The sequence below is a fragment of the Salvelinus alpinus genome, chromosome 1, assembly GCF_045679555.1.
Source record: "Salvelinus alpinus chromosome 1, SLU_Salpinus.1, whole genome shotgun sequence".
Lineage (NCBI taxonomy): Eukaryota > Metazoa > Chordata > Actinopteri > Salmoniformes > Salmonidae > Salvelinus > Salvelinus alpinus.
In genome coordinates this window covers 14707914-14735240 of record NC_092086.1, presented here as the reverse complement: position 1 = coordinate 14735240, position 27327 = coordinate 14707914, and the positions used below count along the sequence as shown (strand labels likewise).

At 46.8% G+C, this 27327-nt stretch overlaps 1 protein-coding gene across 1 annotated transcript in view; it reads left to right on the top strand.

Annotated features, from left to right (window-relative positions):
• The window catches only part of LOC139570272 (polycomb protein suz12-A-like), a 35139-nt gene extending 9194 nt beyond the window's left edge, over positions 1-25945 (top strand). The window contains exons 5-16 of the mRNA XM_071392019.1: positions 435-484; positions 3702-3787; positions 4149-4392; positions 8519-8618; positions 9640-9745; positions 11438-11621; positions 12259-12350; positions 14761-14904; positions 18101-18258; positions 19547-19751; positions 20070-20149; positions 21618-25945. Of these exons, the coding sequence (XP_071248120.1) occupies positions 435-484; positions 3702-3787; positions 4149-4392; positions 8519-8618; positions 9640-9745; positions 11438-11621; positions 12259-12350; positions 14761-14904; positions 18101-18258; positions 19547-19751; positions 20070-20149; positions 21618-22026 (1858 nt within the window). The 3' untranslated portion in view covers positions 22027-25945. The remainder of the gene's footprint in view (positions 1-434; positions 485-3701; positions 3788-4148; positions 4393-8518; positions 8619-9639; positions 9746-11437; positions 11622-12258; positions 12351-14760; positions 14905-18100; positions 18259-19546; positions 19752-20069; positions 20150-21617) is intronic.
• Positions 25946-27327: the final 1382 nt, after the last annotated feature.

The following is a 27327-nucleotide window of genomic DNA, read 5'->3' as shown; positions in this document are numbered from 1 at the left end:
GTATACAGTATGTTAGTATGGGTACTCATTAAGTATGTAGTATACAGTATGTTAGTATGGGTACTCATTAAGTATGTAGTATACAGTATGTTAGTATGGGTACTCATTAAGTATGTAGTATACAGTATGTTAGTATGGGTATTCGAACACAGCTCTGGTCTTTTTCCGTTAGTCCGCTGTTGATACAGTGATGATGTGGCTTGCTACACTTTCCTTGTTGAAAGTTCTCCAGGCCAATGTCCTGTACTTGACCGTTGACTTGCAAAACAAAATGGGACTGTATCAATGGGTAAAATACCAAAATATCATTTTTGTGTGGATTATTGCTTTAATTCCCAAAGTGCTTGATATCCATAGTCCACAAAAAAACATTCACACCTGAAAAAATGAGATCTAAGGTCTTTTTGGTAACTCTTGTATAACTCTGTCCCCAGCCTGGCTTCACACCTGCAACTCACCTTCACTGGGTTCTTTCATAAAGTCGGTAAGTGTTGAACTTGATGTCTGTAGGGATGATAGTTGGTAAGTGTTTAACTTGATGTTTGTAGGGATGATAGTCGGTAAGTGTAACTTGATGTCTGTAAGGATGATAGTCGGTAAGTGTTGAACTTGATGTTTGTAGGGATGATAGTTGGTAAGTGTTTAACTTGATGTTTGTAGGGATGATAGTCGGTAAGTGTTTAACTTGATGTCTGTAGGGATGATAGTCGGTAAGTGTTGAACTTGATGTCTGTAGGGATGATAGTCGGTAAGTGTTGAACTTGATGTCTGTAGGGATGATAGTCGGTAAGTGTTTAACTTGATGTTTGTAGGGATGATAGTCGGTAAGTGTTTAACTTGTTTGCAGGGATGATAGTTGGTAAGTGTTTAACTTGTTTGCAGGGATGATAGTCGGTAAGTGTTTAACTTGATGTTTGTAGGGATGATAGTCGGTAAGTGTTTAACTTGATGTCTGTAGGGATGATAGTCGGTAAGTGTTGAACTTGATGTCTGTAGGGATGATAGTCGGTAAGTGTTTAACTTGATGTTTGTAGGGATGATAGTCGGTAAGTGTTTAACTTGTTTGCAGGGATGATAGTTGGTAAGTGTTTAACTTGTTTGCAGGGATGATAGTCGGTAAGTGTTTAACTTGATGTTTGTAGGGATGATAGTTGGTAAGTGTTTAACTTGATGTTTGTAGGGATGATAGTCGGTAAGTGTTTAACTTGATGTCTGTAGGGATGATAGTCGGTAAGTGTTGAACTTGATGTCTGTAGGGATGATAGTCGGTAAGTGTTGAACTTGATGTCTGTAGGGATGATAGTCGGTAAGTGTTTAACTTGATGTTTGTAGGGATGATAGTCGGTAAGTGTTTAACTTGTTTGCAGGGATGATAGTTGGTAAGTGTTTAACTTGTTTGCAGGGATGATAGTCGGTAAGTGTTTAACTTGATGTTTGTAGGGATGATAGTTGGTAAGTGTTTAACTTGATGTTTGTAGGGATGATAGTCGGTAAGTGTTTAACTTGATGTCTGTAGGGATGATAGTCGGTAAGTGTTGAACTTGATGTCTGTAGGGATGATAGTCGGTAAGTGTTTAACTTGATGTCTGTAGGGATGATAGTTGGTAAGTGTTTAACTTGATGTCTGTAGGGATGATAGTCGGTAAGTGTTGAACTTGATGTCTGTAGGGATGATAGTCGGTAAGTGTTGAACTTGATGTCTGTAGGGATGATAGTCGGTAAGTGTTGAACTTGATGTCTGTAGGGATGATCGTCGGTAAGTGTTGAACTTGATGTCTGTAGGGATGATAGTCGGTAAGTGTTTAACTTGATGTTTGTAGGGATGATAGTCGGTAAGTGTTTAACTTGATGTTTGTAGGGATGATAGTTGGTAAGTGTTGAACTTGATGTTTGTAGGGATGATAGTTGGTAAGTGTTTAACTTGATGTTTGTAGGGATGATAGTTGGTAAGTGTTTAACTTGATGTCTGTAGGGATGATAGTCGGTAAGTGTTTAACTTGATGTTTGTAGGGATGATAGTCGGTAAGTGTTTAACTTGATGTCTGTAGGGATGATAGTCGGTAAGTGTTTAACTTGATGTCTGTAGGGATGATAGTCGGTAAGTGTTTAACTTGTTTGCAGGGATGATAGTTGGTAAGTGTTTAACTTGATGTTTGTAGGGATGATAGTCGGTAAGTGTTTAACTTGATGTTTGTAGGGATGATAGTCGGTAAGTGTTTAACTTGATGTTTGTAGGGATGATAGTCGGTAAGTGTTTAACTTGATGTCTGTAGGGATGATAGTTGGTAAGTGTTTAACTTGTTTGCAGGGATGATAGTCGGTAAGTGTTTAACTTGATGTTTGTAGGGATGATAGTTGGTAAGTGTTGAACTTGATGTCTGTAGGGATGATAGTTGGTAAGTGTTTAACTTGTTTGCAGGGATGATAGTTGGTAAGTGTTTAACTTGATGTTTGTAGGGATGATAGTTGGTAAGTGTTGAACTTGATGTTTGTAGGGATGATAGTCGGTAAGTGTTTAACTTGATGTCTGTAGGGATGATAGTCGGTAAGTGTTTAACTTGATGTTTGTAGGGATGATAGTTGGTAAGTGTTGAACTTGTAAGTCGCTCTGGATAAGAGCGTCTGCTAAATGACTTAAATGTAAATGTAAATGTAACTTGATGTCTGTAGGGATGATAGTCGGTAAGTGTTTAACTTGATGTTTGTAGGGATGATAGTCGGTAAGTGTTGAACTTGATGTTTGTAGGGATGATAGTCGGTAAGTGTTGAACTTGATGTTTGTAGGGATGATAGTCGGTAAGTGTTTAACTTGTTTGCAGGGATGATAGTTGGTAAGTGTTTAACTTGGCAAATATCAATTTAATCAGATATCAAATGCACGTTATTAGTTTAAATCCTGACGGTTACTGTCTTCTTATTCCCCTCTAATCCTGACGGTTACTGTCTTCTCATTCTCCTCTAATCCTGACGGTTACTGTCTTCTTATTCCCTCTAATCCTGACGGTTACTGTCTTCTTATTCTCCTCTAATCCTGACGGTTACTGTCTTCTTATTCCACTCTAATCCTGACGGTTACTGTCTTCTTATTCCACTCTAATCCTGACGGTTACTGTCTTCTTATTCCACTCTAATCCTGACGGTTACTGTCTTCTTATTCCCTCTAATCCTGACGGTTACTGTCTTCTTATTCCCTCTAATCCTGACGGTTACTGTCTTCTTATTCCCCTCTAATCCTGACGGTTACTGTCTTCTTATTCTCCTCTAATCCTGACGGTTACTGTCTTATTCTCCTCTAATCCTGACGGTTACTGTCTTCTTATTCCACTCTAATCCTGACGGTTACTGTCTTCTTATTCTCCTCTAATCCTGACGGTTACTGTCTTATTCCCCTCTAATCCTGATGGTTACTGTCTTCTTATTCTCCTCTAATCCTGACGGTTACTGTCTTCTTATTCCCCTCTAATCCTGACGGTTACTGTCTTCTTATTCCCCTCTAATCCTGACGGTTACTGTCTTCTTATTCCACTCTAATCCTGACGGTTACTGTCTTCTCATTCTCCTCTAATCCTGACGGTTACTGTCTTCTTATTCTCCTCTAATCCTGACGGTTACTGTCTTCTTATTCTCCTCTAATCCTGACGGTTACTGTCTTCTTATTCCCTCTAATCCTGACGGTTACTGTCTTCTTATTCCCTCTACAGAGAAGTCATCAGTAGCCTCAGAGAATGAGCAGAACTCTGTTTCTCTAGAGGTGCTGCTGGTTAAAGTCTGTCACAAGAAGAGGAAGGTAAGAGAGAGAGAGAGTGTGAGAGCATCTGCAAAATGACAAAAATGTAAGTGTGTGTGTTTGTGTCACATCTTATCATTTTATCCCTCTATCTCGATCTCTCTCATCCTCTTCTCTCTTTTCTTCCCACTCTCCCGTACACATTTCCACTCCCCCGTTTCTCTCCCGTACACATTTCCACTCCCCCGTTTCTCTCCCGTACACATTTCCACTCCCCCGTTTCTCTCCCGTACACATTTCCACTCCCCCGTTTCTCTCCCGTACACATTTCCACTCCCCCGTTTCTCTCCCGTACACATTTCCACTCCCCCGTTTCTCTCCCGTACACATTTCCACTCCCCCGTCTCTCTCCCGCCTCCAGGATGTGAGCTGTCCAGTGAAGCAGGTTCCTACAGGGAAGAAGCAGGTGCCTCTGAACCCAGACAGCAGCACTTCCAGCAGTCAGCCCAAGCCAGGCTCCTGTCCTTCTCTGGTGGTGTCCAGTAGTGAGTTTGATGCCAGCAACGGCCACACGGTCAAGTCCTACTCCCTGTTGTTCAGAGTGTCTGGACCAGGCAGGACGCAGCACAACGGACTGGTCAATGGACAGACCAATGAGAATATAGGTAGGCTTAGTGCTGGAGTTAGTCACACTACATGTCAGTAGGGTAGATGGCTGGTGGGGGGAACTCCAGTCTTCTTTGTGTTTCAGACATTACTGGGTGTGTGTGTGAACCCCAGTCTTGTATTGGTACAGAGGATGTGTGTGTGTGAACCCCAGTCTTGTATTGGTACAGAGGATGTGTGTGTGTGAACCCCAGTCTTGTATTGGTACAGAGGATGTGTGTGTTAACCCCAGTCTTGTATTGGTACAGAGGATGTGTGTGTGTGTTAACCCCAGTCTTGTATTGGTACAGAGGATGTGTGTGTGTGTTAACCCCAGTCTTGTATTGGTACAGAGGATGTGTGTGTGTTAACCCCAGTCTTGTATTGGTACAGAGGATGTGTGTGTGTGTTAACCCCAGTCTTGTATTGGTACAGAGGATGTGTGTGTGTTAACCCCAGTCTTGTATTGGTACAGAGGATGTGTGTGTGTTAACCCCAGTCTTGTATTGGTACAGAGGATGTGTGTGTGTTAACCCCAGTCTTGTATTGGTACAGAGGATGTGTGTGTGTTAACCCCAGTCTTGTATTGGTACAGAGGATGTGTGTGTGTGTTAACCCCAGTCTTGTATTGGTACAGAGGATGTGTGTGTGTGTGTTAACCCCAGTCTTGTATTGGTACAGAGGATGTGTGTGTGTGTGAACCCCAGTCTTGTATTGGTACAGAGGATGTGTGTGTGTGTTAACCCCAGTCTTGTATTGGTACAGAGGATGTGTGTGTGTGTGTTAACCCCAGTCTTGTATTGGTACAGAGGATGTGTGTGTGTGTGTGTTAACCCCAGTCTTGTATTGGTACAGAGGATGTGTGTGTGTGTGTTAACCCCAGTCTTGTATTGGTACAGAGGATGTGTGTGTGTGTGTGTGTGAACCCCAGTCTTGTATTGGTACAGAGGATGTGTGTGTGTGTGTGTGTGTTAACCCCAGTCTTGTATTGGTACAGAGGATGTGTGTGTGTGTGTGTGTGTTAACCCCAGTCTTGTATTGGTACAGAGGATGTGTGTGTTAACCCCAGTCTTGTATTGGTACAGAGGATGTGTGTGTGTTAACCCCAGTCTTGTATTGGTACAGAGGATGTGTGTGTGTGTTAACCCCAGTCTTGTATTGGTACAGAGGATGTGTGTGTGTGTTAACCCCAGTCTTGTATTGGTACAGAGGATGTGTGTGTGTGTTCACCCCAGTCTTGTATTGGTACAGAGGATGTGTGTGTGTGTGAACCCCAGTCTTGTATTGGTACAGAGGATGTGTGTGTGTGTGTGTGTGTGTGAACCCCAGTCTTGTATTGGTACAGAGGATGTGTGTGTGTGAACCCCAGTCTTGTATTGGTACAGAGGATGTGTGTGTGTTAACCCCAGTCTTGTATTGGTACAGAGGATGTGTGTGTGTGTGAACCCCAGTCTTGTATTGGTACAGAGGATGTGTGTGTGTTAACCCCAGTCTTGTATTGGTACAGAGGATGTGTGTGTGTGTGTGTGTGTGTGAACCCCAGTCTTGTATTGGTACAGAGGATGTGTGTGTGTGAACCCCAGTCTTGTATTGGGACAGAGGATGTGTGTGTGTTAACCCCAGTCTTGTATTGGTACAGAGGATGTGTGTGTGTGTGAACCCCAGTCTTGTATTGGTACAGAGGATGTGTGTGTGTTAACCCCAGTCTTGTATTGGTACAGAGGATGTGTGTGTGTGTGTGAACCCCAGTCTTGTATTGGTACAGAGGATGTGTGTGTGTTAACCCCAGTCTTGTATTGGTACAGAGGATGTGTGTGTGTGTGTGAACCCCAGTCTTGTATTGGTACAGAGGATGTGTGTGTGTGTTAACCCCAGTCTTGTATTGGTACAGAGGATGTGTGTGTGTGTGAACCCCAGTCTTGTATTGGTACAGAGGATGTGTGTGTGTTAACCCCAGTCTTGTATTGGTACAGAGGATGTGTGTGTGTGTGTTAACCCCAGTCTTGTATTGGTACAGAGGATGTGTGTGTGTGTGTGTTAACCCCAGTCTTGTATTGGTACAGAGGATGTGTGTGTGTGAACCCCAGTCTTGTATTGGTACAGAGGATGTGTGTGTGTTAACCCCAGTCTTGTATTGGTACAGAGGATGTGTGTGTGTGTTAACCCCAGTCTTGTATTGGTACAGAGGATGTGTGTGTGTGTTAACCCCAGTCTTGTATTGGTACAGAGGATGTGTGTGTGTGTGTGTTAACCCCAGTCTTGTATTGGTACAGAGGATGTGTGTGTGTGAACCCCAGTCTTGTATTGGTACAGAGGATGTGTGTGTGTGTTAACCCCAGTCTTGTATTGGTACAGAGGATGTGTGTGTGTTAACCCCAGTCTTGTATTGGTACAGAGGATGTGTGTGTGTGTGTGTGTGTTAACCCCAGTCTTGTATTGGTACAGAGGATGTGTGTGTGTTAACCCCAGTCTTGTATTGGTACAGAGGATGTGTGTGTGTGTGTTAACCCAGTCTTGTATTGGTACAGAGGATGTGTGTGTGTTAACCCCAGTCTTGTATTGGTACAGAGGATGTGTGTGTGTGTGAACCCCAGTCTTGTATTGGTACAGAGGATGTGTGTGTGTTAACCCCAGTCTTGTATTGGTACAGAGGATGTGTGTGTGTGTGTGAACCCCAGTCTTGTATTGGTACAGAGGATGTGTGTGTGTTAACCCCAGTCTTGTATTGGTACAGAGGATGTGTGTGTGTGTGTGAACCCCAGTCTTGTATTGGTACAGAGGATGTGTGTGTGTGTTAACCCCAGTCTTGTATTGGTACAGAGGATGTGTGTGTGTGTGAACCCCAGTCTTGTATTGGTACAGAGGATGTGTGTGTGTTAACCCCAGTCTTGTATTGGTACAGAGGATGTGTGTGTGTGTTAACCCCAGTCTTGTATTGGTACAGAGGATGTGTGTGTGTGTGTGTTAACCCCAGTCTTGTATTGGTACAGAGGATGTGTGTGTGTGAACCCCAGTCTTGTATTGGTACAGAGGATGTGTGTGTGTGAACCCCAGTCTTGTATTGGTACAGAGGATGTGTGTGTGTGTTAACCCCAGTCTTGTATTGGTACAGAGGATGTGTGTGTGTGTTCACCCCCGTCTTGTATTGGTACAGAGGATGTGTGTGTGTGTGTGTTAACCCCAGTCTTGTATTGGTACAGAGGATGTGTGTGTGTGAACCCCAGTCTTGTATTGGTACAGAGGATGTGTGTGTGTGTTAACCCCAGTCTTGTATTGGTACAGAGGATGTGTGTGTGTGTGTGTGTGTTAACCCCAGTCTTGTATTGGTACAGAGGATGTGTGTGTGTTAACCCCAGTCTTGTATTGGTACAGAGGATGTGTGTGTGTGTGTTAACCCAGTCTTGTATTGGTACAGAGGATGTGTGTGTGTTAACCCCAGTCTTGTATTGGTACAGAGGATGTGTGTGTGTGTTAACCCCAGTCTTGTATTGGTACAGAGGATGTGTGTGTGTGTGTTAACCCCAGTCTTGTATTGGTACAGAGGATGTGTGTGTGTGTGTGTGTGTGAACCCCAGTCTTGTATTGGTACAGAGGACGTGTGTGTGTGTGTGTGTGTGTGTTAACCCCAGTCTTGTATTGGTACAGAGGATGTGTGTGTGTGTGTGTTAACCCCAGTCTTGTATTGGTACAGAGGATGTGTGTGTGTTAACCCCAGTCTTGTATTGGTACAGAGGATGTGTGTGTGTGTTAACCCCAGTCTTGTATTGGTACAGAGGATGTGTGTGTGTGTGAACCCCAGTCTTGTATTGGTACAGAGGATGTGTGTGTGTGTGAACCCCAGTCTTGTATTGGTACAGAGGATGTGTGTGTGTGTTAACCCCAGTCTTGTATTGGTACAGAGGATGTGTGTGTGTTAACCCCAGTCTTGTATTGGTACAGAGGATGTGTGTGTGTGTGTTAACCCAGTCTTGTATTGATACAGAGGATGTGTGTGTGTTAACCCCAGTCTTGTATTGGTACAGAGGATGTGTGTGTGTGTGTTAACCCCAGTCTTGTATTGGTACAGAGGATGTGTGTGTGTTAACCCCAGTCTTGTATTGGTACAGAGGATGTGTGTGTGTTAACCCCAGTCTTCTATTGGTACAGAGGATGTGTGTAACAGGAAGAAGAGAAGCTCCACCGTCAGACAAGAAGAAGTGGGAGAAACAACGTTCGTAGCTCAGATGACTGTGTTTGATAAGAACAGGTACACACACACACACACACACACACACACACACAGTTTTGTGTTCTTTTGTTATATGTCTTTCATTCTGTCACACACACTCTGTCTCTTTCTCATTCTCCCTCTCATACGCTGCACACATCTCTGGCGGACTGTGGGGCTTGTTCCACGTCTCTGGCGGACTGTGGGGCTTGTTCCACGTCTCTGGCGGACTGTGGGGCTTGTTCCACGTCTCTGTGGGGCTTGTTCCACGTCTCTGTGGGGCTTGTTCCACGTCTCTGTGAGGCTTGTTCCACGTCGTTGGCGGACTGTGGGGCTTGTTCCACGTCGCTGGCGGACTGTGGGGCTTGGTCCACGTCGCTGGCGGACTGTGGGGCTTGTTCCACGTCTGGCGGACTCTGGGGCTTGTTCCACGTCTCTGGCGGACTCTGGGGCTTGTTCCACGTCTCTGGCGGACTCTGGGGCTTGTTCCACGTCTCTGGCGGACTCTGGGGCTTGTTCCACGTCTCTGGCGGACTGTGGGGCTTGTTCCACGTCTCTGGCGGACTCTGGGGCTTGTTCCACGTCTCTGGCGGACTCTGGGGCTTGTTCCACGTCTCTGGCGGACTCTGGGGCTTGTTCCACGTCTCTGGCGGACTCTGGGGCTTGTTCCACGTCTCTGGCGGACTCTGGGGCTTGTTCCACGTCTCTGGCGGACTCTGGGGCTTGTTCCACGTCTCTGACGGACTCTGGGGCTTGTTCCACAACAACTGCGGTGAAGAAATCACCTTTACAAAAACCGACTCACTCTGCATCACCGTTTTGAAGCTCTGGAAGACGGCCAATGTCCCTTCCTCCTTTCAGAATTAATGTGTTAATGTGTGTGTGTGTAGGCGTCTGCAGTTGTTGGGTGGGCTGTATCCGTTGCTGTTAATGTGTGTGTGTAGGCGTCTGCAGTTATTGGACGGGCTGTATCTGTTGCTGTTAATGTGTGTGTGTGTGTAGGCGTCTGCAGTTGTTGGGTGGGCTGTATCCGTTGCTGTTAATGTGTGTGTGTGTGTAGGCGTCTGCAGTTGTTAGATGGAGAGTATGAGGTGTCTATGCAGCAGATGGTGGACTGTCCGGTCAACAAGAAGAGAGCTACCTGGGAAACCAACCTGGATGGAAAGGTGCGTGTGTGTTGTCACCAGACCAGAGTTTGGACTTCGACACCAGGTTTAGTATCACGTTACTCAATACCAAAACAATACCAGGTTTAGTATCACGTTACTCAACACCAAAACCATACCAGGTTTAGTATCACGTTACTCAACACCAAAACCATACCAGGTTTAGTATCACGTTACTCAATACCAAAACGATACCAGGGTTAGTATCACGTTACTCAATACCAAAACCATACCAGGTTTAGTATCACGTTACTCAATACCAAAACGATACCAGGTTTAGTATCACGTTACTCAATACCAAAACGATACCAGGTTTAGTATCACGTTACTCAATACCAAAACGATACCAGGTTTAGTATCACGTTACTCAATACCAAAACCATACCAGGTTTAGTATCACGTTACTCAATACCAAAACGATACCAGGGTTGTCATGTGTTGCAGCCTTGCTATATTGTTGTCTTAAGTCTCTTTATTTAGTGTTGTGTTGTCTCTCTTGTCGTGATGTGTGTTTTGTCCTATATTTTTATATATTTTTATTTTAAATCGCAGCCCCCGTCCCCGCAGGAGGCCTTTTGCTTTTTGGTAGGCCGTCACTGTAAATAAGAATTAGTTCTTAACTGACTTGCCTAGGTAAAAAAAAGGTTAAATAAAAAATGTAAATAAATAAAAGGTATATTAACCAAAGTCCCAGAATGCCTCTTGATCCAGACAGATTAACTCAGCTACTGCTCTGTTCAATAGTTAGGCATCTTAGAGGTTCAATATCATTACATTTATAATAGGAATGTGACAAATGTAAAAACGTTTAAATAGCCATCTTTTAAAACATCTTTTAAATGATTAATCATAAAATGATGTGAATTCACATTTGAAATAGGTCCTACGTATGACCCACTAGTGGTAGTGGAATGTTAGCTTTAGCTGTCAGCTAGCATGGAAAGTTAGCCTACAAAGCTGGAAGCTACCGGTATCTTCTGTGCAGGCTAAGTGGGGAGCTAACATGATGCAGCCCAGACTCCCAGTACAGGCTAAGTGGAGAGCTAACATGATGCAGCCCAGACTCCCAGTACAGGCTAAGTAGAGAGCTAACATGATGCAGCCCAGACTCCCAGTACAGGCTAAGTGGAGAGCTAACATGATGCAGCCCAGACTCCCAGTACAGGCTAAGTGGAGAGCTAACATGATGCAGCCCAGACTCCCAGTACAGGCTGAGTGGAGAGCTAACATGATGCAGCCCAGACTCCCAGTACAGGCTGAGTGGAGAGCTAACATGATGCAGCCCAGACTCCCAGTACAGGCTAAGTGGAGAGCTAACATGATGCAGCCCAGACTCCCAGGCTAAGTGGAGAGCTAACATGATGCAGCCCAGACTCCCAGTACAGGCTAAGTGGGACAGGCACGGTGCAGCCCAGACTCCCAGTACAGGCTAAGTGGGGCAGGCACGGTGCACTCCGTGGGGGACATCGACTGCGTTGATAAACAGATTTGATCCGTGAGACACATTTGGCAGAAGTACCAAAAATAAAAATTATTGTATCAAAAAAGTACAGCAGTTTTGTATACGGTGCATCACTAGTGTGTAATTCCTGCTCCCAGGCCCCTGGTCTTCCTCTCTGAACAGACAGGAAGAGATCAGCACTTCCTTTTACTCATGTCTTTGTCTCTCTCTCCCTCCCCCACTTTCTGTAGCTCCTCCCTCCGTTTGAGACGTTCTCCAAGGGTCCTACTCTCCAGTTCACGCTGCGTTGGACAGGCGAGCCCGGTGATAGGTCGACGGCCCCTGTGGCCAAACCCCTCGCCACGCGGAACGCTGACGCTAGCAGCCTGACCTCCGACCCTAGGCCCTGCTCCCTCAGACCCACTCAGACCGTAGGTGAGACACGGGCCGGACGACGCACGCGCACACAGACAGACTGTTGTAATCTGTAGAAGCTCACTGAATGGTGTCAACTTAAAGGGATACTTTAACATATACCATGTTTAAATGAATATCATTTTTATGTCTTTGTGTCTGGTATAAAGGAAGTTAGAGGTAGTTTTGTGAGCCAATGCTAACTAGCGTTAGCACAATGACTGGAAGTCAGTGATATCTGCTAGCGAACATTAGTTAGCAATTGCGCCAGTGATAGTTAGCAACATCCTTCATACTGGACACCGAGAAATAAAAGTAGTATCCACGAGTTCATCTGATTTCTGGGGAAGTAGACAAAGGGCCTCATTACCAAAATCCTGAAGTATCCCTTTAAACATGGTATACGTTAAAGTATCCCTTTAAACATGGTATACGTTAAAGTATCCCTTTAAACATGGTATACGTTAAAGAATCCCTTTAAACATGGTATACGTTAAAGAATCCCTTTAAACATGGTACACGTTAAAGTATCCCTTTAAACATGGTACACGTTACAGAATCCCTTTAAACATGGTATACGTTAAAGAATCCCTTTAAACATGGTATACGTTAAAGCATCCCTTTAAACATGGTACATGTTTCCTCCCTCTCTCTGTAGCTGTGAAAGACTCCTTCAGCAGTACAGAATTTCAGATGAGACGAGAACACACACTTGAGGAACCAAGTGACAATCTACGCATATTCTACCAGGTGAGAGGGAGAAACACACTTGTATTGTTGACTTCAGTGCAGATTGCATTGTGCAATCCATGTCTGAATCACAGTTGTGTTGTGCTTGTCTTTTGTTCTCTTGTTATGTGTCTGACTGGGGGGTGGATGGTATTAGAGACCTGGCCCTTTATAACAGGTCTGACTGGGGGGTGGATGGTATTAGAGACCTGGCCCTTTATAACAGGTCTGACTGGGGGTTATTAGAGACCTGGCCCTTTATAACAGGTCTGACTGGGGGGTGGATGGTATTAGAGACCTGGCCCATTATAACAGGTCTGACTGGGGGGTGGATGGTATTAGAGACCTGGTCCTTTATAACAGGTCTGACTGGGGGTTTATTAGAGACCTGGTCCTTTATAACAGGTCTGACTGGGGGGTGGATTGTATTAGAGACCTGGCCCTTTATAACAGGTCTGACTGGAGGGTGGATGGTATTAGAGACCTGGCCCTTTATAACAGGTCTGACTGGGGGGTGGATGGTATTAGAGACCTGGTCCTTTATAACAGGTCTGACTGGGGGGGTGGATGGTATTAGAGACCTGGTCTTTTATAACAGGTCTGACTGGGGGGGTGGATGGTATTAGAGACCTGGTCCTTTATAACAGGTCTGACTGGGGGGGTGGATGGTATTAGATACCTGGTCCTTTATAACAGGTCTGACTGGGGGGTGGATGGTATTAGAGACCTGGTCCTTTATAACAGGTCTGACTGGGGGGTGGATGGTATTAGAGACCTGGTCCTTTATAACAGGTCTGACTGGGGGGTGGATGGTATTAGAGACCTGGCCCTTTATAACAGGTCTGACTGGGGGTTATTAGAGACCTGGTCCTTTATAACAGGTCTGACTGGGGGGGTGGATGTTATTAGAGACCTGGTCCTTTATAACAGGTCTGACTGGGGGTTATTAGAGACCTGGTCCTTTATAACAGGTCTGACTGGGGGGTGGATGGTATTAGAGACCTGGTCCTTTATAACAGGTCTGACTGGGGGGTGGATGGTATTAGAGACCTGGTCCTTTATAACAGGTCTGACTGGGGGGTGGATGGTATTAGAGACCTGGTCCTTTATAACAGGTCTGACTGGGGGGTGGATGGTATTAGAGACCTGGCCCTTTATAACAGGTCTGACTGGGGGGTGGATGGTATTAGAGACCTGGTCCTTTATAACAGTTCTGACTGGGGGGGGCTGATGGTATTAGAGACCTGGCCCTTTATAACAGGTCTGACTGGGGGGCGGATGGTATTAGAGACCTGGTCCTTTATAACAGGTCTGACTGGGGGGCGGATGGTATTAGAGACCTGGTCCTTTATAACAGGTCTGACTGGGGGGTGGATGGTATTAGAGACCTGGTCCTTTATAACAGGTCTGACTGGGGGGTGGATGGTATTAGAGACCTGGTCCTTTATAACAGGTCTGACTGGGGGGTGGATGGTATTAGAGACCTGGTCCTTTATAACAGGTCTGACTGGGGGTTATTAGAGACCTGGTCCTTTATAACAGGTCTGACTGGGGGGTGGATGGTATTAGAGACCTGGTCCTTTATAACAGGTCTGACTGGGGGTTATTAGAGACCTGGTCCTTTATAACAGGTCTGACTGGGGGGTGGATGGTATTAGAGACCTGGTCCTTTATAACAGGTCTGACTGGGGGGTGGATGGTATTAGAGACCTGGTCCTTTATAACAGGTCTGACTGGGGGGTGGATGGTATTAGAGACCTGGTCCTTTATAACAGGTCTGACTGGGGGGGCTGATGGTATTAGAGACCTGGCCCTTTATAACAGGTCTGACTGGGGGATGGATGGTATTAGAGACCTGGCCCTTTATAACAGTTCTGACTGGGGGTTATTAGAGACCTGGCCCTTTATAACAGGTCTGACTGGGGGGTGGATGGTATTAGAGACCTGGCCCTTTATAACAGGTCTGACTGGGGGGTGGATGGTATTAGAGACCTGGTCCTTTATAACAGGTCTGACTGGGGGGTGGATGGTATTAGAGACCTGGTCCTTTATAACAGGTCTGACTGGGGGGTGGATGGTATTAGAGACCTGGTCCTTTATAACAGGTCTGACTGGGGGTGGATGGTATTAGAGACCTGGCCCTTTATAACAGGTCTGGCTGGGGGGGTGGATGGTATTAGAGACCTGGTCCTTTATAACAGGTCTGCATCCTGTTCCCTATATAGTGCCCTTCATTTGACCAGGGCCCATAGCTCACTATATAGACAATAGGGTCCCATTTGGTACAGTGTATTTAAGACTTGTCTGTCTATGATGGGGAGTGTCTTAGTTTCTACTGGCTCCTACTCTATGGTCAGACTGGCTGACCTTTTCTGTGGGATTACATCGTCTATATCCTTCTCTCTCTCTCCCCCTCTCCTTCTCTCTCTAGTTCCTGTATAACCACAACACACAGCAGCAGACCGAGGCTAGAGATGACCTCCACTGTCCCTGGTGCACTCTGAACTGTAGGAGACTCTACAGTCTCCTCAAACACCTCAAACTGGCCCACAGCAGATTCATCTTCAACTACGTGGTGAGAGCGAGACAGAGAGAGGAAGGAGAGAGAGAGAGAAGCGAGAGAGAGAGAGAGAGAGACGAAGCGAGAGAGAGAGACGGAGCGAGGGGAAGAGAGACGAAGCGAGAGAGTGTGTGTGTGTGTCTGATGCACTCTGAACTGTAGAAGACTACAGTCTCCTCAAACTGGCCCACAACAGATTCATCTTCAACTATGACTGCATTTAGACAGGCAGCCCACTGCTGATATTTTGCCAATAATTGGGCTGGCTGTGTAAACAGCCTAGGAGGTGAGAGAGAGACCAGGGGTGGGGGGGTGTGTGGGGGGGGGGGGGGGGGGGGTAATGTCAGGAGCTGTACATATTGTGTGTGTGTGTGGGGGGGGGGGTAATGTCAGGAGCTGTACATATTGTGTGTGTGGGGGGGTAATGTCAGGAGCTGTACATATTGTGTGTGGGGGGGGGGGGTAATGTCAGGAGCTGTACATATTGTGTGTGTGTGGGGGGGGGGTAATGTCAGGAGCTGTACATATTGTGTGTGTGTGGGGGGGGGGGTAATGTCAGGAGCTGTACATATTGTGTGTGTGGGGGGGTAATGTCAGGAGCTGTACATATTGTGTGTGGGGGGGGGGGGTAATGTCAGGAGCTGTACATATTGTGTGTGTGTGTGGGGGGGGGGTAATGTCAGGAGCTGTACATATTGTGTGTGTGTGTGGGGGGGGGGGTAATGTCAGGAGCTGTACATATTGTGTGTGTGTGGGGGGGGGGTAATGTCAGGAGCTGTACATATTGTGTGTGTGTGGGGGGGGGGGTAATGTCAGGAGCTGTACATATTGTGTGTGTGGGGGGGTAATGTCAGGAGCTGTACATATTGTGTGTGGGGGGGGGGGGTAATGTCAGGAGCTGTACATATTGTGTGTGTGTGTGGGGGGGGGGTAATGTCAGGAGCTGTACATATTGTGTGTGTGTGTGGGGGGGGGGTAATGTCAGGAGCTGTACATATTGTGTGTGGGGGGGGGGGTAATATCAGGAGCTGTACATATTGTGTGTGTGGGGGGGTAATGTCAGGAGCTGTACATATTGTGTGTGTGTGTGTGTGTGTGTGTGTGTGTGTGTGGGGGGGGGGGGGTGTAATGTCAGGAGCTGTACATATTGTGTGTGTGGGGGGGGTAATGTCAGGAGCTGTACATATTGTGTGTGTGTGGGGGGGGTAATGTCAGGAGCTGTACATATTGTGGGGGGGGGGGTAATGTCAGGAGCTGTACATATTGTGTGTGGGGGGGGTAATGTCAGCAGCTGTACATATTGTGTGTGGGTGGGGGGGTATGGTCAGGAGCTGTACATATTGTGTGGGGGTGGGGGGTAATGTCAGGAGCTGTACATATTGTGGGGGGGGGGGTAATGTCAGGAGCTGTACATATTGTGTGTGGGGGGGGGGGTAATGTCAGGAGCTGTACATATTGTGTGTGGGTGGGGGGTAATGTCAGGAGCTGTACATATTGTGGGGGGGAATGTCAGGAGCTGTACATATTGTGTGTGGGTGGGGGGTAATGTCAGGAGCTGTACATATTGTGGGGGGGGGGGTAATGTCAGGAGCTGTACATATTGTGTGGGGGGGGGGGGTAATGTCAGGAGCTGTACATATTGTGTGTGTGGGGGGGGGGGGGGGGGTAATATCAGGAGCTGTACATATTGTGTGTGGGGGGGGGTAATGTCAGCAGCTGTACATATTGTGGGGGGGGGGGTAATGTCAGGAGCTGTACATATTGGGGGGGGTAATGTCAGCAGCTGTACATATTGGGGGGGGGGTAATGTCAGCAGCTGTACATATTGGGGGGGGGGGTAATGTCAGCAGCTGTACATATTGTGGGTGGGGGGGGGGTAATGTCAGCAGCTGTACATATTGTGGGGGGGGGGTAATGTCAGCAGCTGTACATATTGGGGGGGGGGGGTAATGTCAGCAGCTGTACATATTGTGGGGGGGGGGTAATGTCAGCAGCTGTACATATTGTGGGGGGGGGGGTAATGTCAGCAGCTGTACATATTGTGGGGGGGGGGTAATGTCAGCAGCTGTACATATTGGGGGGGGGGGTAATGTCAGCAGCTGTACATATTGGGGGGGGGGGGTAATGTCAGCAGCTGTACATATTGGGGGGGGGGGTAATGTCAGCAGCTGTACATATTGTGGGGGGGGGGTAATGTCAGCAGCTGTACATATTGTGGGGGGGGGGTAATGTCAGCAGCTGTACATATTGTGGGGGGGGGGGGTAATGTCAGCAGCTGTACATATTGTGTGTGGGGGGGGGTAATGTCAGCAGCTGTACATATTGTGTGGGGGGGGGGGGTAATGTCAGGAGCTGTACATATTGTGGGGGGGGGGGGTAATGTCAGGAGCTGTACATATTGTGTGTGGGTGGGGGGTAATGTCAGGAGCTGTACATATTGTGGGGGGGGGGTAATGTCAGGAGCTGTACATATTGTGTGTGGGGGGGGTAATGTCAGGAGCTGTACATATTGTGTGTGTGGGGGGGGGGGTAATATCAGGAGCTGTACATATTGTGTGTGGGGGGGGGTAATGTCAGCAGCTGTACATATTGTGGGGGGGGGGGGGGTAATGTCAGGAGCTGTACATATTGCGGGGGGTAATGTCAGCAGCTGTACATATTGGGGGGGGGGGGTAATGTCAGCAGCTGTACATATTGGGGGGGGGGGGGGGTAATGTCAGCAGCTGTACATATTGTGGGTGGGGGGGGGTAATGTCAGCAGCTGTACATATTGTGGGGGGGGGGGGTAATGTCAGCAGCTGTACATATTGGGGGGGGGGGGGTAATGTCAGCAGCTGTACATATTGTGGGGGGGGGGGTAATGTCAGCAGCTGTACATATTGTGGGGGGGGGGGTAATGTCAGCAGCTGTACATATTGTGGGGGGGGGGGTAATGTCAGCAGCTGTACATATTGTGGGGGGGGGGGTAATGTCAGCAGCTGTACATATTGTGGGGGGGGGGGTAATGTCAGCAGCTGTACATATTGTGGGGGGGGGGGGTAATGTCAGCAGCTGTACATATTTTGTGTGGGGGGGGGGGTAATGTCAGCAGCTGTACATATTGTGTGTGGGGGGGGGGGTAATGTCAGGAGCTGTACATATTGGGGCTGAATAAGGGCTAGTTATTAAACAGGTCCGTTGTGATTGACATGTTCTATGACCTCCTCCCCAGCCCCACCCTAAAGGAGCGAGGATAGACGTGTCTATTAATGAGCGTTACGACGGGGCGTACGCTGGGAATCCTCAGGATATTCACAGTCAGCCCGGCTTCGCCTTCAGCAGGAACGGACCCGTCAAGAGATCCCCTGTTACACACATCCTCGTCTGCAGGTAACTGGGTACACACGTCTGGGTCTCACACACACACACACACACACAGACACAGACACACACACACAGAGGTCAGGGCTCTGTGAAGGCCAGTCAAGTTCTTCCACACCGATCTTGACAAATAATTTCTGTGTGGATCTCGCTTTGTGTACGGGGACATTGTCATGCTGAAACAGGAAAGGGCCTTCCCCAAACTGTTGCCACAAAGTTGGAAGCACAGAATCGTCTAGAATGTCATTGTATCCTGTAGTGTTAAGATTTCCCTTCCCTTGAACTAAGGGACCTAGTCCGAACCCATTATGAAGCTCCCGACGAGCAGTTCTTGTGCTGACGTTGCTTCCAGAGGCAGTTTGGAACTCGGTAGTGAGTTTTGCAACCGAGGACAGACGATTTTTACACGCTACACGTTTCAGCCCTCGCCGGTCCCTTTCTGTGAGCTTGTGTGGCCTACCACTTCACGGCTGAGCCATTGTTGCTCCTAGACATTTCCACTTCACAATAACTGTACTTACAGTTGACCAGGGCAAATATTTGATGAACTGACTGACTTGTTGGAAAGGTGGCATCCTAGGATGGTGCCACTTTGAATGTCACTGAGCTCTTCAGTAAGGCCATTCTACTGCCAATGTTTGTCTATGGAGATTGCATGGCTGTTTGCTGACAGGTGTATAAAATCAAGCAAAGGGTGTGGCTGAAATAGACCAATCCACTCATTTGAAGGGGTGTCCACATACTGCTGTGTATATAGTGTACCACAGACACAAAGTCAAAATTGTCTTTATCCTATAAATTCCTGAAATCAAAAATATCATTTTTGGTCTTAATTTAAGGTCAAGGTTAGGCATAAGGTTAGTAGCAGTGTGGGACCAATTCTTCCGCCTCGTTCTCACACGGGCCGCTGTAGGATTTTTTCCAAAGTAGAGCTGATTTGTAGAGAACCTCAAACCCAACTTTCAGAACAACATAATATTATAATTGATTTTAGAGTTTGTAATTTGGGAGTGTTTTCTTGGGGTGCTCTAAGTTACTACTATATGTGTTTCTGGCATTGAGAAATAAGTGCTGCTTTGAACATCCATCTTACCTCTCTCTTTCCCTCTCCTCTTCTCCTTCCTGTAGGATCTTTCCCTCTCCTCTGTTCTCCTTCCTGTTGGATCTTTACCTCTCTCTCTCTAATTCCCCCTACCCATCTCCTCTCTTCCTGTAGGCTAAAGCATGTATGTATGCACAACGGTGTATGCAGGTACAATTGACAGTCACTTCCTAACCCCTCCCTCTCCTCCCGCAGACCTAAGCGTCTTCTCCCCCCCAGTCTGTGTGAGTTCCTGGAGGCTGATGGAGAAGGAGGAGAGGGAGACCAGCAGAGAATCATCCCTGGTCACAACCGTCTCTACTTCCGCTCAGACAGCTGTACCCCCAAAACCCCCCAGGAGATAGATCACGACAGTGAGGATGAGACGGACCCCTTCTGGCTCCGAGAGAGGACCATCATGGTGAGAGACGCAAACACACACTGGGCAGGTAGCTACCGCACACGGTGAGATACACTGGGCGGGTAGCTACCGCACACGGTGAGACAAACTGGGCGGGTAGCTACCGCACACGGTGAGACACACTGGGCGGGTAGCTACCGCACACGGTGAGACACACTGGGCGGGTAGCTACCACATTAGACTGTAGGTTTTAGACCCATACACACCCAGGTCTACCATTACCAGTACAGACTGTAGGTTTTACAGAGCCACACTGACATTGGGTTTGGAGTCTCCAACTTGACTGTGGATCCACTCTGACTGTTGTTCTGTCTACAGCAAATCCAGGAGTTTACAGACGTGAACGACGGCGAGAAGGAGGTGATGAAGCTATGGAACCTTCACGTTATGAAGTATGGGTACGTACCCCACATTAAAGGCCTCGTTATTCAGCCTCTGTTTAAAGCTTCATAAGACGTTGCTGTGTGTCGTTCTCTAGAGCTTCATAAGACGTTGCTGTGTGTCGTTCTCTAGAGCTTCATAAGACGTTGCTGTGTGTCGTTCTCTAGAGCTTCATAAGACGTTGCTGTGTGTCGTTCTCTAGAGCTTCATAAGACGTTGCTGTGTGTCGTTCTCTAGAGCTTCATAAGACGTTGCTGTGTGTCGTTCTCTAGAGCTTCATAAGACGTTGCTGTGTGTCGTTCTCTGAAGCATCATAAGACGTTGCTGTGTGTCGTTCTCTGAAGCTTCATAAGACGTTGCTGTGTGTCGTTCTCTGAAGCTTCATAAGACGTTGCTGTGTGTCGTTCTCTAGAGCTTCATAAGACGTTGCTGTGTCGTTCTCTGGAGCTTCATAAGACGTTGCTGTGTGTCGTTCTCTAGAGCTTCATAAGACGTTGCTGTGTGTCGTTCTCTAGAGCTTCATAAGACGTTGCTGTGTGTCGTTCTCTAAAGCTTCATAAGACGTTGCTGTGTGTCGTTCTCTGAAGCATCATAAGACGTTGCTGTGTGTCGTTCTCTGAAGCTTCATAAGACGTTGCTGTGTGTCGTTCTCTGAAGCTTCATAAGACGTTGCTGTGTGTCAGTGGAAAACACATTTTCCCACCAGAGATGTTTCCATCATATTGACTTGTTGGGGATAAAAGGCTGTGTGTAATGACGTAGTGCACATAAAAATAACTTTTGCGGTTAAATTCCCATGTACCGAATAAAAAAATCTAATGCATTTTCAACTGGTGGTTTTGTCAGTAACATGTTGCCTTATATAGTGAATGTGCCCTCTGGTCTTGGCCCGTGCCCTCTAGCCAACGGCTGGCAGATGCAGTGTGGGCTAAGCCTACATGATGAGATTATTATGGATAAGAGAGAGATTTCTTTTTGGGGGGGTCAAATGACAGCCAAGCATTGATCATCATGTCACCAGAATAAGACCCTCGATATTTATTGCAAAGGAGCATCAAGTTCATCCCTGTGAAGTTCAGGCCCAACGCTCTAACCACTAGGCTACCTGCCGCCCCAAATTAATTAGTATTAACTAGGCGCTCTAGATTAGAGGCTCCATAGTGTCTGGCACAGGCTGAAAGTTTGACATCTCTACTCTAATCCCCCTCTCCCCCCTCTCTCTCTCTCCCACCACCCCCCTCTCTCTCTCCTCTCTCTCTCTCCCCCCTCTCTCTCTCTCCCACCACCCCCCTCTCTCTCTCCTCTCTCCCCCCACCCCCCCCCCCTCTCTCTCTCCTCTCTCCCCCCACCCCCCCCTCTCTCTCTCCCCCCTCTCTCTCTTTCCCACCACCCCCCTCTCTCTCCCCTCTCTCTCTCTCCCCTCTCTCTCTCTCCCCTCTCTCCCCTCTCTCTCTCTCCCCTCTCTCTCTCTCTCTCTCCCCTCAGCTACATAGCAGACAACCAGATGAACGGAGCCTGTCTGGCGTTTGTGGAAGGTTGCGGTGCGTACATTGCCAGGAAGAGCCTCTGTAGGAACTTCCTGTTACACCTGGTCAGCATGCATGACTTTAAACTGGTTACCACGACAACCATCAACCAGGCCATGACACGCCTCCGACACATCCAGCAGACCCAGCGGCAGGAAGGAGGAGAGGGGGATGGAGGAGAGGAGTGGGTGACAGCGCTGGAGTCTCCGTCTGAGCTGCAACCCGACTATGCCACATGTAATGATGACCACGCGGATGGTAAGAGTAACCATGGTAATGGCCGCACGAATGGAAACGGCGATGGTGATGAAGCTGGTAGTTCTGTTGCTGTGGAAACATCCAGGCCGAGCAAGAGGCATAAGTTCTGAGGTACCCTCCTCCGGCCCTCTCCTGGAGGAGGGATAAGTATCTAAAATGATGCCTGGTGATTGGCTGTGAAAGAGGGTGTGGTGGTGGTGATTGGAGGGAATAAGAGAGACTCATGATGACATCATTCCAAACAAGCACTCTGGTGTTGGGTTTACTGTATAGAGGTGGTGGGCCAGAATCATTTCAGGCAATTTGGACACACACATAAATACACACACACACACACACACACACACATAAATACACACACACAGATTGTCCCACTGGTTATAGCAGGGAAACCTTCATCTAGTGTTTCCCATGTCTGGTTATTCAGTCTAGCTTGATGTCATTAGACTAACGTTACAGTGACCATGAGTTGTGTCAACGCATCACTTCAGCAATAACTTAGTCTGAGTCCCAACTGGCACCATATTCCTTTATACTAGTGTGCACTACTTTTCACCAGGCCCTGCTGTAGACTAGCATTCTGTCCAGGAGGTGTACTTGTACATCAAGCTGTCTGCTATAGACTAGCATTCTGTCCAGGAGGTGTACTTGTACATCAAGCTGTCAGCTGTAGACTAGCGTTCTGTCCAGGAGGTGTACTTGTACATCAAGCTGTCTGCTGTAGGCTAGCATTCTGTCCAGGAAGTGTACTTGTACATCAAGCTGTCTGCTGGAGGCTAGCGTTCTGTCCAGGGGGTGTACTTGTACATCAAGCTGTCTGCTGTAGGCTAGCATTCTGTCCAGGGGGTGTACTTGTACATCAAGCTGTCTGCTATAGACTAGCATTCTGTCCAGGAGGTGTACTTGTACATCAAGCTGTCTGCTATAGACTAGCATTCTGTCCAGGGGGTGTACTTGTACATCAAGCTGTCTGCTGTAGACTAGCATTCTGTCCAGGAGGTGTACTTGTACATCAAGCTGTCTACTATAGACTAGCATTCTGTCCAGGGGGTGTACTTGTACATCAAGCTGTCTACTATAGACTAGCATTCTGTCCAGGGGGTGTACTTGTACATCAAGCTGTCTGCTGTAGACTAGCATTCTGTCCAGGGGGTGTACTTGTACATCAAGCTGTCTGCTGTAGGCTCGCATTCTGTCCAGGGGGTGTACTTGTACATCAAGCTGTCTACTATAGACTAGCATTCTGTCCAGGGGGTGTACTTGTACATCAAGCTGTCTGCTGTAGACTAGCATTCTGTCCAGGGTGTGTACTTGTACATCAAGCTGTCTGCTGTAGACTAGCATTCTGTCCAGGGGGTGTACTTGTACATCAAGCTGTCTGCTGTAGACTAGCATTCTGTCCAGGGGGTGTACTTGTACATCAAGCTGTCTGCTGTAGACTAGCATTCTGTCCAGGAGGTGTACTTGTACATCAAGCTGTCTGCTGTAGGCTAGCATTCTGTCCAGGAGGTGTACTTGTACATCAAGCTGTCTGCTGTAGGCTAGCATTCTGTCCAGGAGGTGTACTTGTACATCAAGCTGTCTGCTATAGACTAGCATTCTGTCCAGGGGGTGTACTTGTACATCAAGCTGCCTCACTACAGAAGCAGGAGGTGGGCTCCTGCCCTCTGGGCCGTTCTGGCTGTTACAAGGCCTACTTAGTACTTTTGGCCGAGGCCCACAGGGCTCTATATAGATCAGTGGTTCCCAAACTGTTTCACTCAGGCTCCTCTTCCTGCATTGGGGAAAATCCATTTCTATAGGTACAAGCACTGTTCATGACACAAACTGTTCACACCCCTAAAATGTTGCAGATTTAAAGCTTATTTCCTTGCAATTCTATACATTTTGCCATGTCTAATGTGTATTTATGTGATAAAAAAATGAATGTCTACGGGCTAAAAAAGCATTAAAAAAAGCATTCGCTGATATGGGCTAGTTGATTTGGACACTTCTGACAGCTTCTAAATATCTCTAAGAAATGCAATGACTGACATGACAAAGAGGAACTGATGATGCAATAACCAGTTTCTACACGTCACCTTGAGCATTCTATTACAACTTTCAAGAGCAAGTTGAAAGCTGGACTGAGGTCCCCCTAGGGGGGGTGCGCCCCACAGTTTGAGAACCACTGATGTATGGAATAGGATACCGTCAGTACTGTGTCCATCCTCACTGGTTCATCAGTAGTGTGTCCATCCTACTTTAGCACCCGTCTTGTCTCGGGTGCCTGTTTGAGACAGATTTGGGTGTCTGTGCACTAGATAGGGAATAGGGTGCCATTTGGGATATTTGCTTTGGGACAAACTCGTTTAAAAACAATATATAGTTCAGTATAGAGACGAAACGAAAAGACTTGGGTCGGACTACCTGAACAATATAAACGCTTGTTTTTGTTTTCTTTTGCTAAACGTTTTGCTACAGTGTGCACTAATGAATACAACCCTGATGACGGACAGACTCTGCTGAAATGTATTGTTGTTTTTTTAATAAGGGGAATGGTTGGTTGTATGATGATGCATTCTGAATTTGAACATTTGATTGTTATGTTTATTACTATGGCGGCCATTTTGAGGACGGTACGCGGGTCTGAAGTCCAGCTCTTGGAAACAGGGTTGTTGGACTAGAAAGTGTCTGGCTCAGGGTAGAAAGATCACTTTACCCACAATCCTAAACTAAATGTGTATTGCTATCAGACCTCTGTTTAAATACTATTTGGAGTCTTTAACGTTTGCTCTGGAGTGCTAGATGGGAGGGGAGTTGCAGTTTTGGGACAATTCTTTTAGTCCATTTTAAGCCAGGCAAGCTCAATCAAGCACAGATAAAGTATTTGAACCCAGGTCTGGTTACCACTCAGTCAGTCAGGATCCAATGGTGCTACTAGACAGATGATTCAGGCCCTCAGCGAGCGCTGATCACAGTCATCTGTAACCTTTTTGAGGTTGTCAGGTCATTAGGTCAAGGTTCAGTTACACTGTATGACCACATTCATCATCAAGCTGAAACCGTGCAGCACCCCGCACCCACGTCCCGAATGGCTCCCTATATAGTACACGACTTTTGACCAGGGTCCATGGGGTAGTGCACTACTTAGGGAATAGGGTGCCATTTGGGACGTACTCTTACTATGTTGGACTAATTTGGCGTCTTCAGAAAGGTGACATGTTGACTTGCTAGACATAAACTATAGTAAGTATTACAGTGGGGAGTTAAATGTTGAGTTTCCTGACCAAAGGGAGTTTGGATCTGCTGCAAATTTTCTACTATTTTCCTCACCTGTGAAACTGTCCCAAATATAGCATATTATTTCCTATATATAGTGTACCATAGGGCCCTGGTCAAAAGTAGTATGGACCACAGGAGGTTGGTGGCACCTTTAATTTGGGAGGACGGGCTCGTGGTAATGGCTGGAGCGGAATGGTATCAAACACGTGATTTCCATGTGTTTGATGCCATTATGAGCCGTCCTCCCCTCAGCAGCCTCCACTGGTATGGGCCCTGGTCAACAGGAGTGCACTATACAGGAAATAGTGTGTCATTTCAGATGGATCCTTTGCTTCTTCAGTGATGGGGTGGATCTTTGCAGGTGTCAACTTGAATTGCAATCAATCAGGACCCAAACAAAGGAAGCTGTTCCTACGTTCTGTACCTGTGTGCAGTATGTTGACTACGGTCATGTTCATTTGGCACAAAACGTTATAAAGCACTCAAACGAGGGAGTTGGAGGTACTATCTGTACTAACATAATAAAACTTGTCTTTTGTTGCAAAATGTTTTGCTACAGTGCGCCTCAATGAACATGACCCAGGTTTGTGTATACCTCACTTCAGGAAAAAAGAGCAACATTTTGCTCTGATGAACCCAGATAAGAAAAACAGGACTTTGTACACCAACATCCTAAAACCAGCTGGATGTTGGGAATTTAGTAATAAAGGAGTCATAGAAAATGTTTTCTATTTAAAAGAATAAAGATGTTTTGTACTATTACCATTAACGTCTCATATGGTTTTAATTGAATGGATACGGTTCTAACACTGCTGGTTACTGTAACTATCTCATGGATACGGTTCTAACACTGCTGGTCACGTTACTGTAACTATCTCACGGATACGGTTCTAACACTACTGGTCACGTTACTGTAACTATCTCATGGATACGGTTCTAACACTGCTGGTCACGTTACTGTAACTATCTCACGGATACGGTTCTAACACTACTGGTCACGTTACTGTAACTATCTCATGGATACGGTTCTAACACTGCTGGTTACTGTAACTATCTCATGGATACGGTTCTAACACTACTGGTCACGTTACTGTAACTATCTCATGGATACGGTTCTAACACTACTGGTCACGTTACTGTAACTATCTCACGGATACGGTTCTAACACTACTGGTCACGTTACTGTAACTATCTCATGGATACGGTTCTAACACTGCTGGTCACGTTACTGTAACTATCTCACGGATACGGTTCTAACACTACTGGTCACGTTACTGTAACTATCTCATGGATACGGTTCTAACACTGCTGGTTACTGTAACTATCTCATGGATACGGTTCTAACACTACTGGTCACGTTACTGTAACTATCTCATGGATACGGTTCTAACACTACTGGTCACGTTACTGTAACTATCTCACGGATACGGTTCTAACACTGCTGGTCACGTTACTGTAACTATCTCATGGATACGGTTCTAACACTACTGGTCACGTTACTGTAACTATCTCACGGATACGGTTCTAACACTACTGGTCACGTTACTGTAACTATCTCATGGATACGGTTCTAACACTACTGGTCACGTTACTGTAACTATCTCACGGATACGGTTCTAACACTGCTGGTCACGTTACTGTAACTATCTCACGGATACGGTTCTAACATTGCTGGTCACGTTACTGCAACTATCTCATGGATACGGTTCTCGTCATGTTACTGTAAATACATCTCATTCACATGTTAGGATAGGGGGGGTAGACCGTCAGCTAGCAGACTGGGCCAGTAGGAATGTGCCCAACTAGCCCGAGGATAGTACTTTTCAGACTGGGCCAGTAGGAATGTGCCCAACTAGCCCGTCAGACCAGCCAAATGTTGTATTTACAAACATGGCACGGGCCGGCACATTTCGGACCCGGGTGTTACCCTGGCTGGTAGAAATGGTCTGTTACCCTGGCTGGTAGAAATGGTCTGTTACCCTGGCTAGTAGAAATGGTCTGTTACCCTGGCTGGTAGAAATGGTCTGTTACCCTGGCTAGTAGAAATGGTCTGTTATCCTGGCTGACCTAAAATCCTGAAGTTCTGTCCATCTCTTGATGTAGCGCCAATTTGGATCGTTTCATATTTCAGACAAAAATAACCAAAA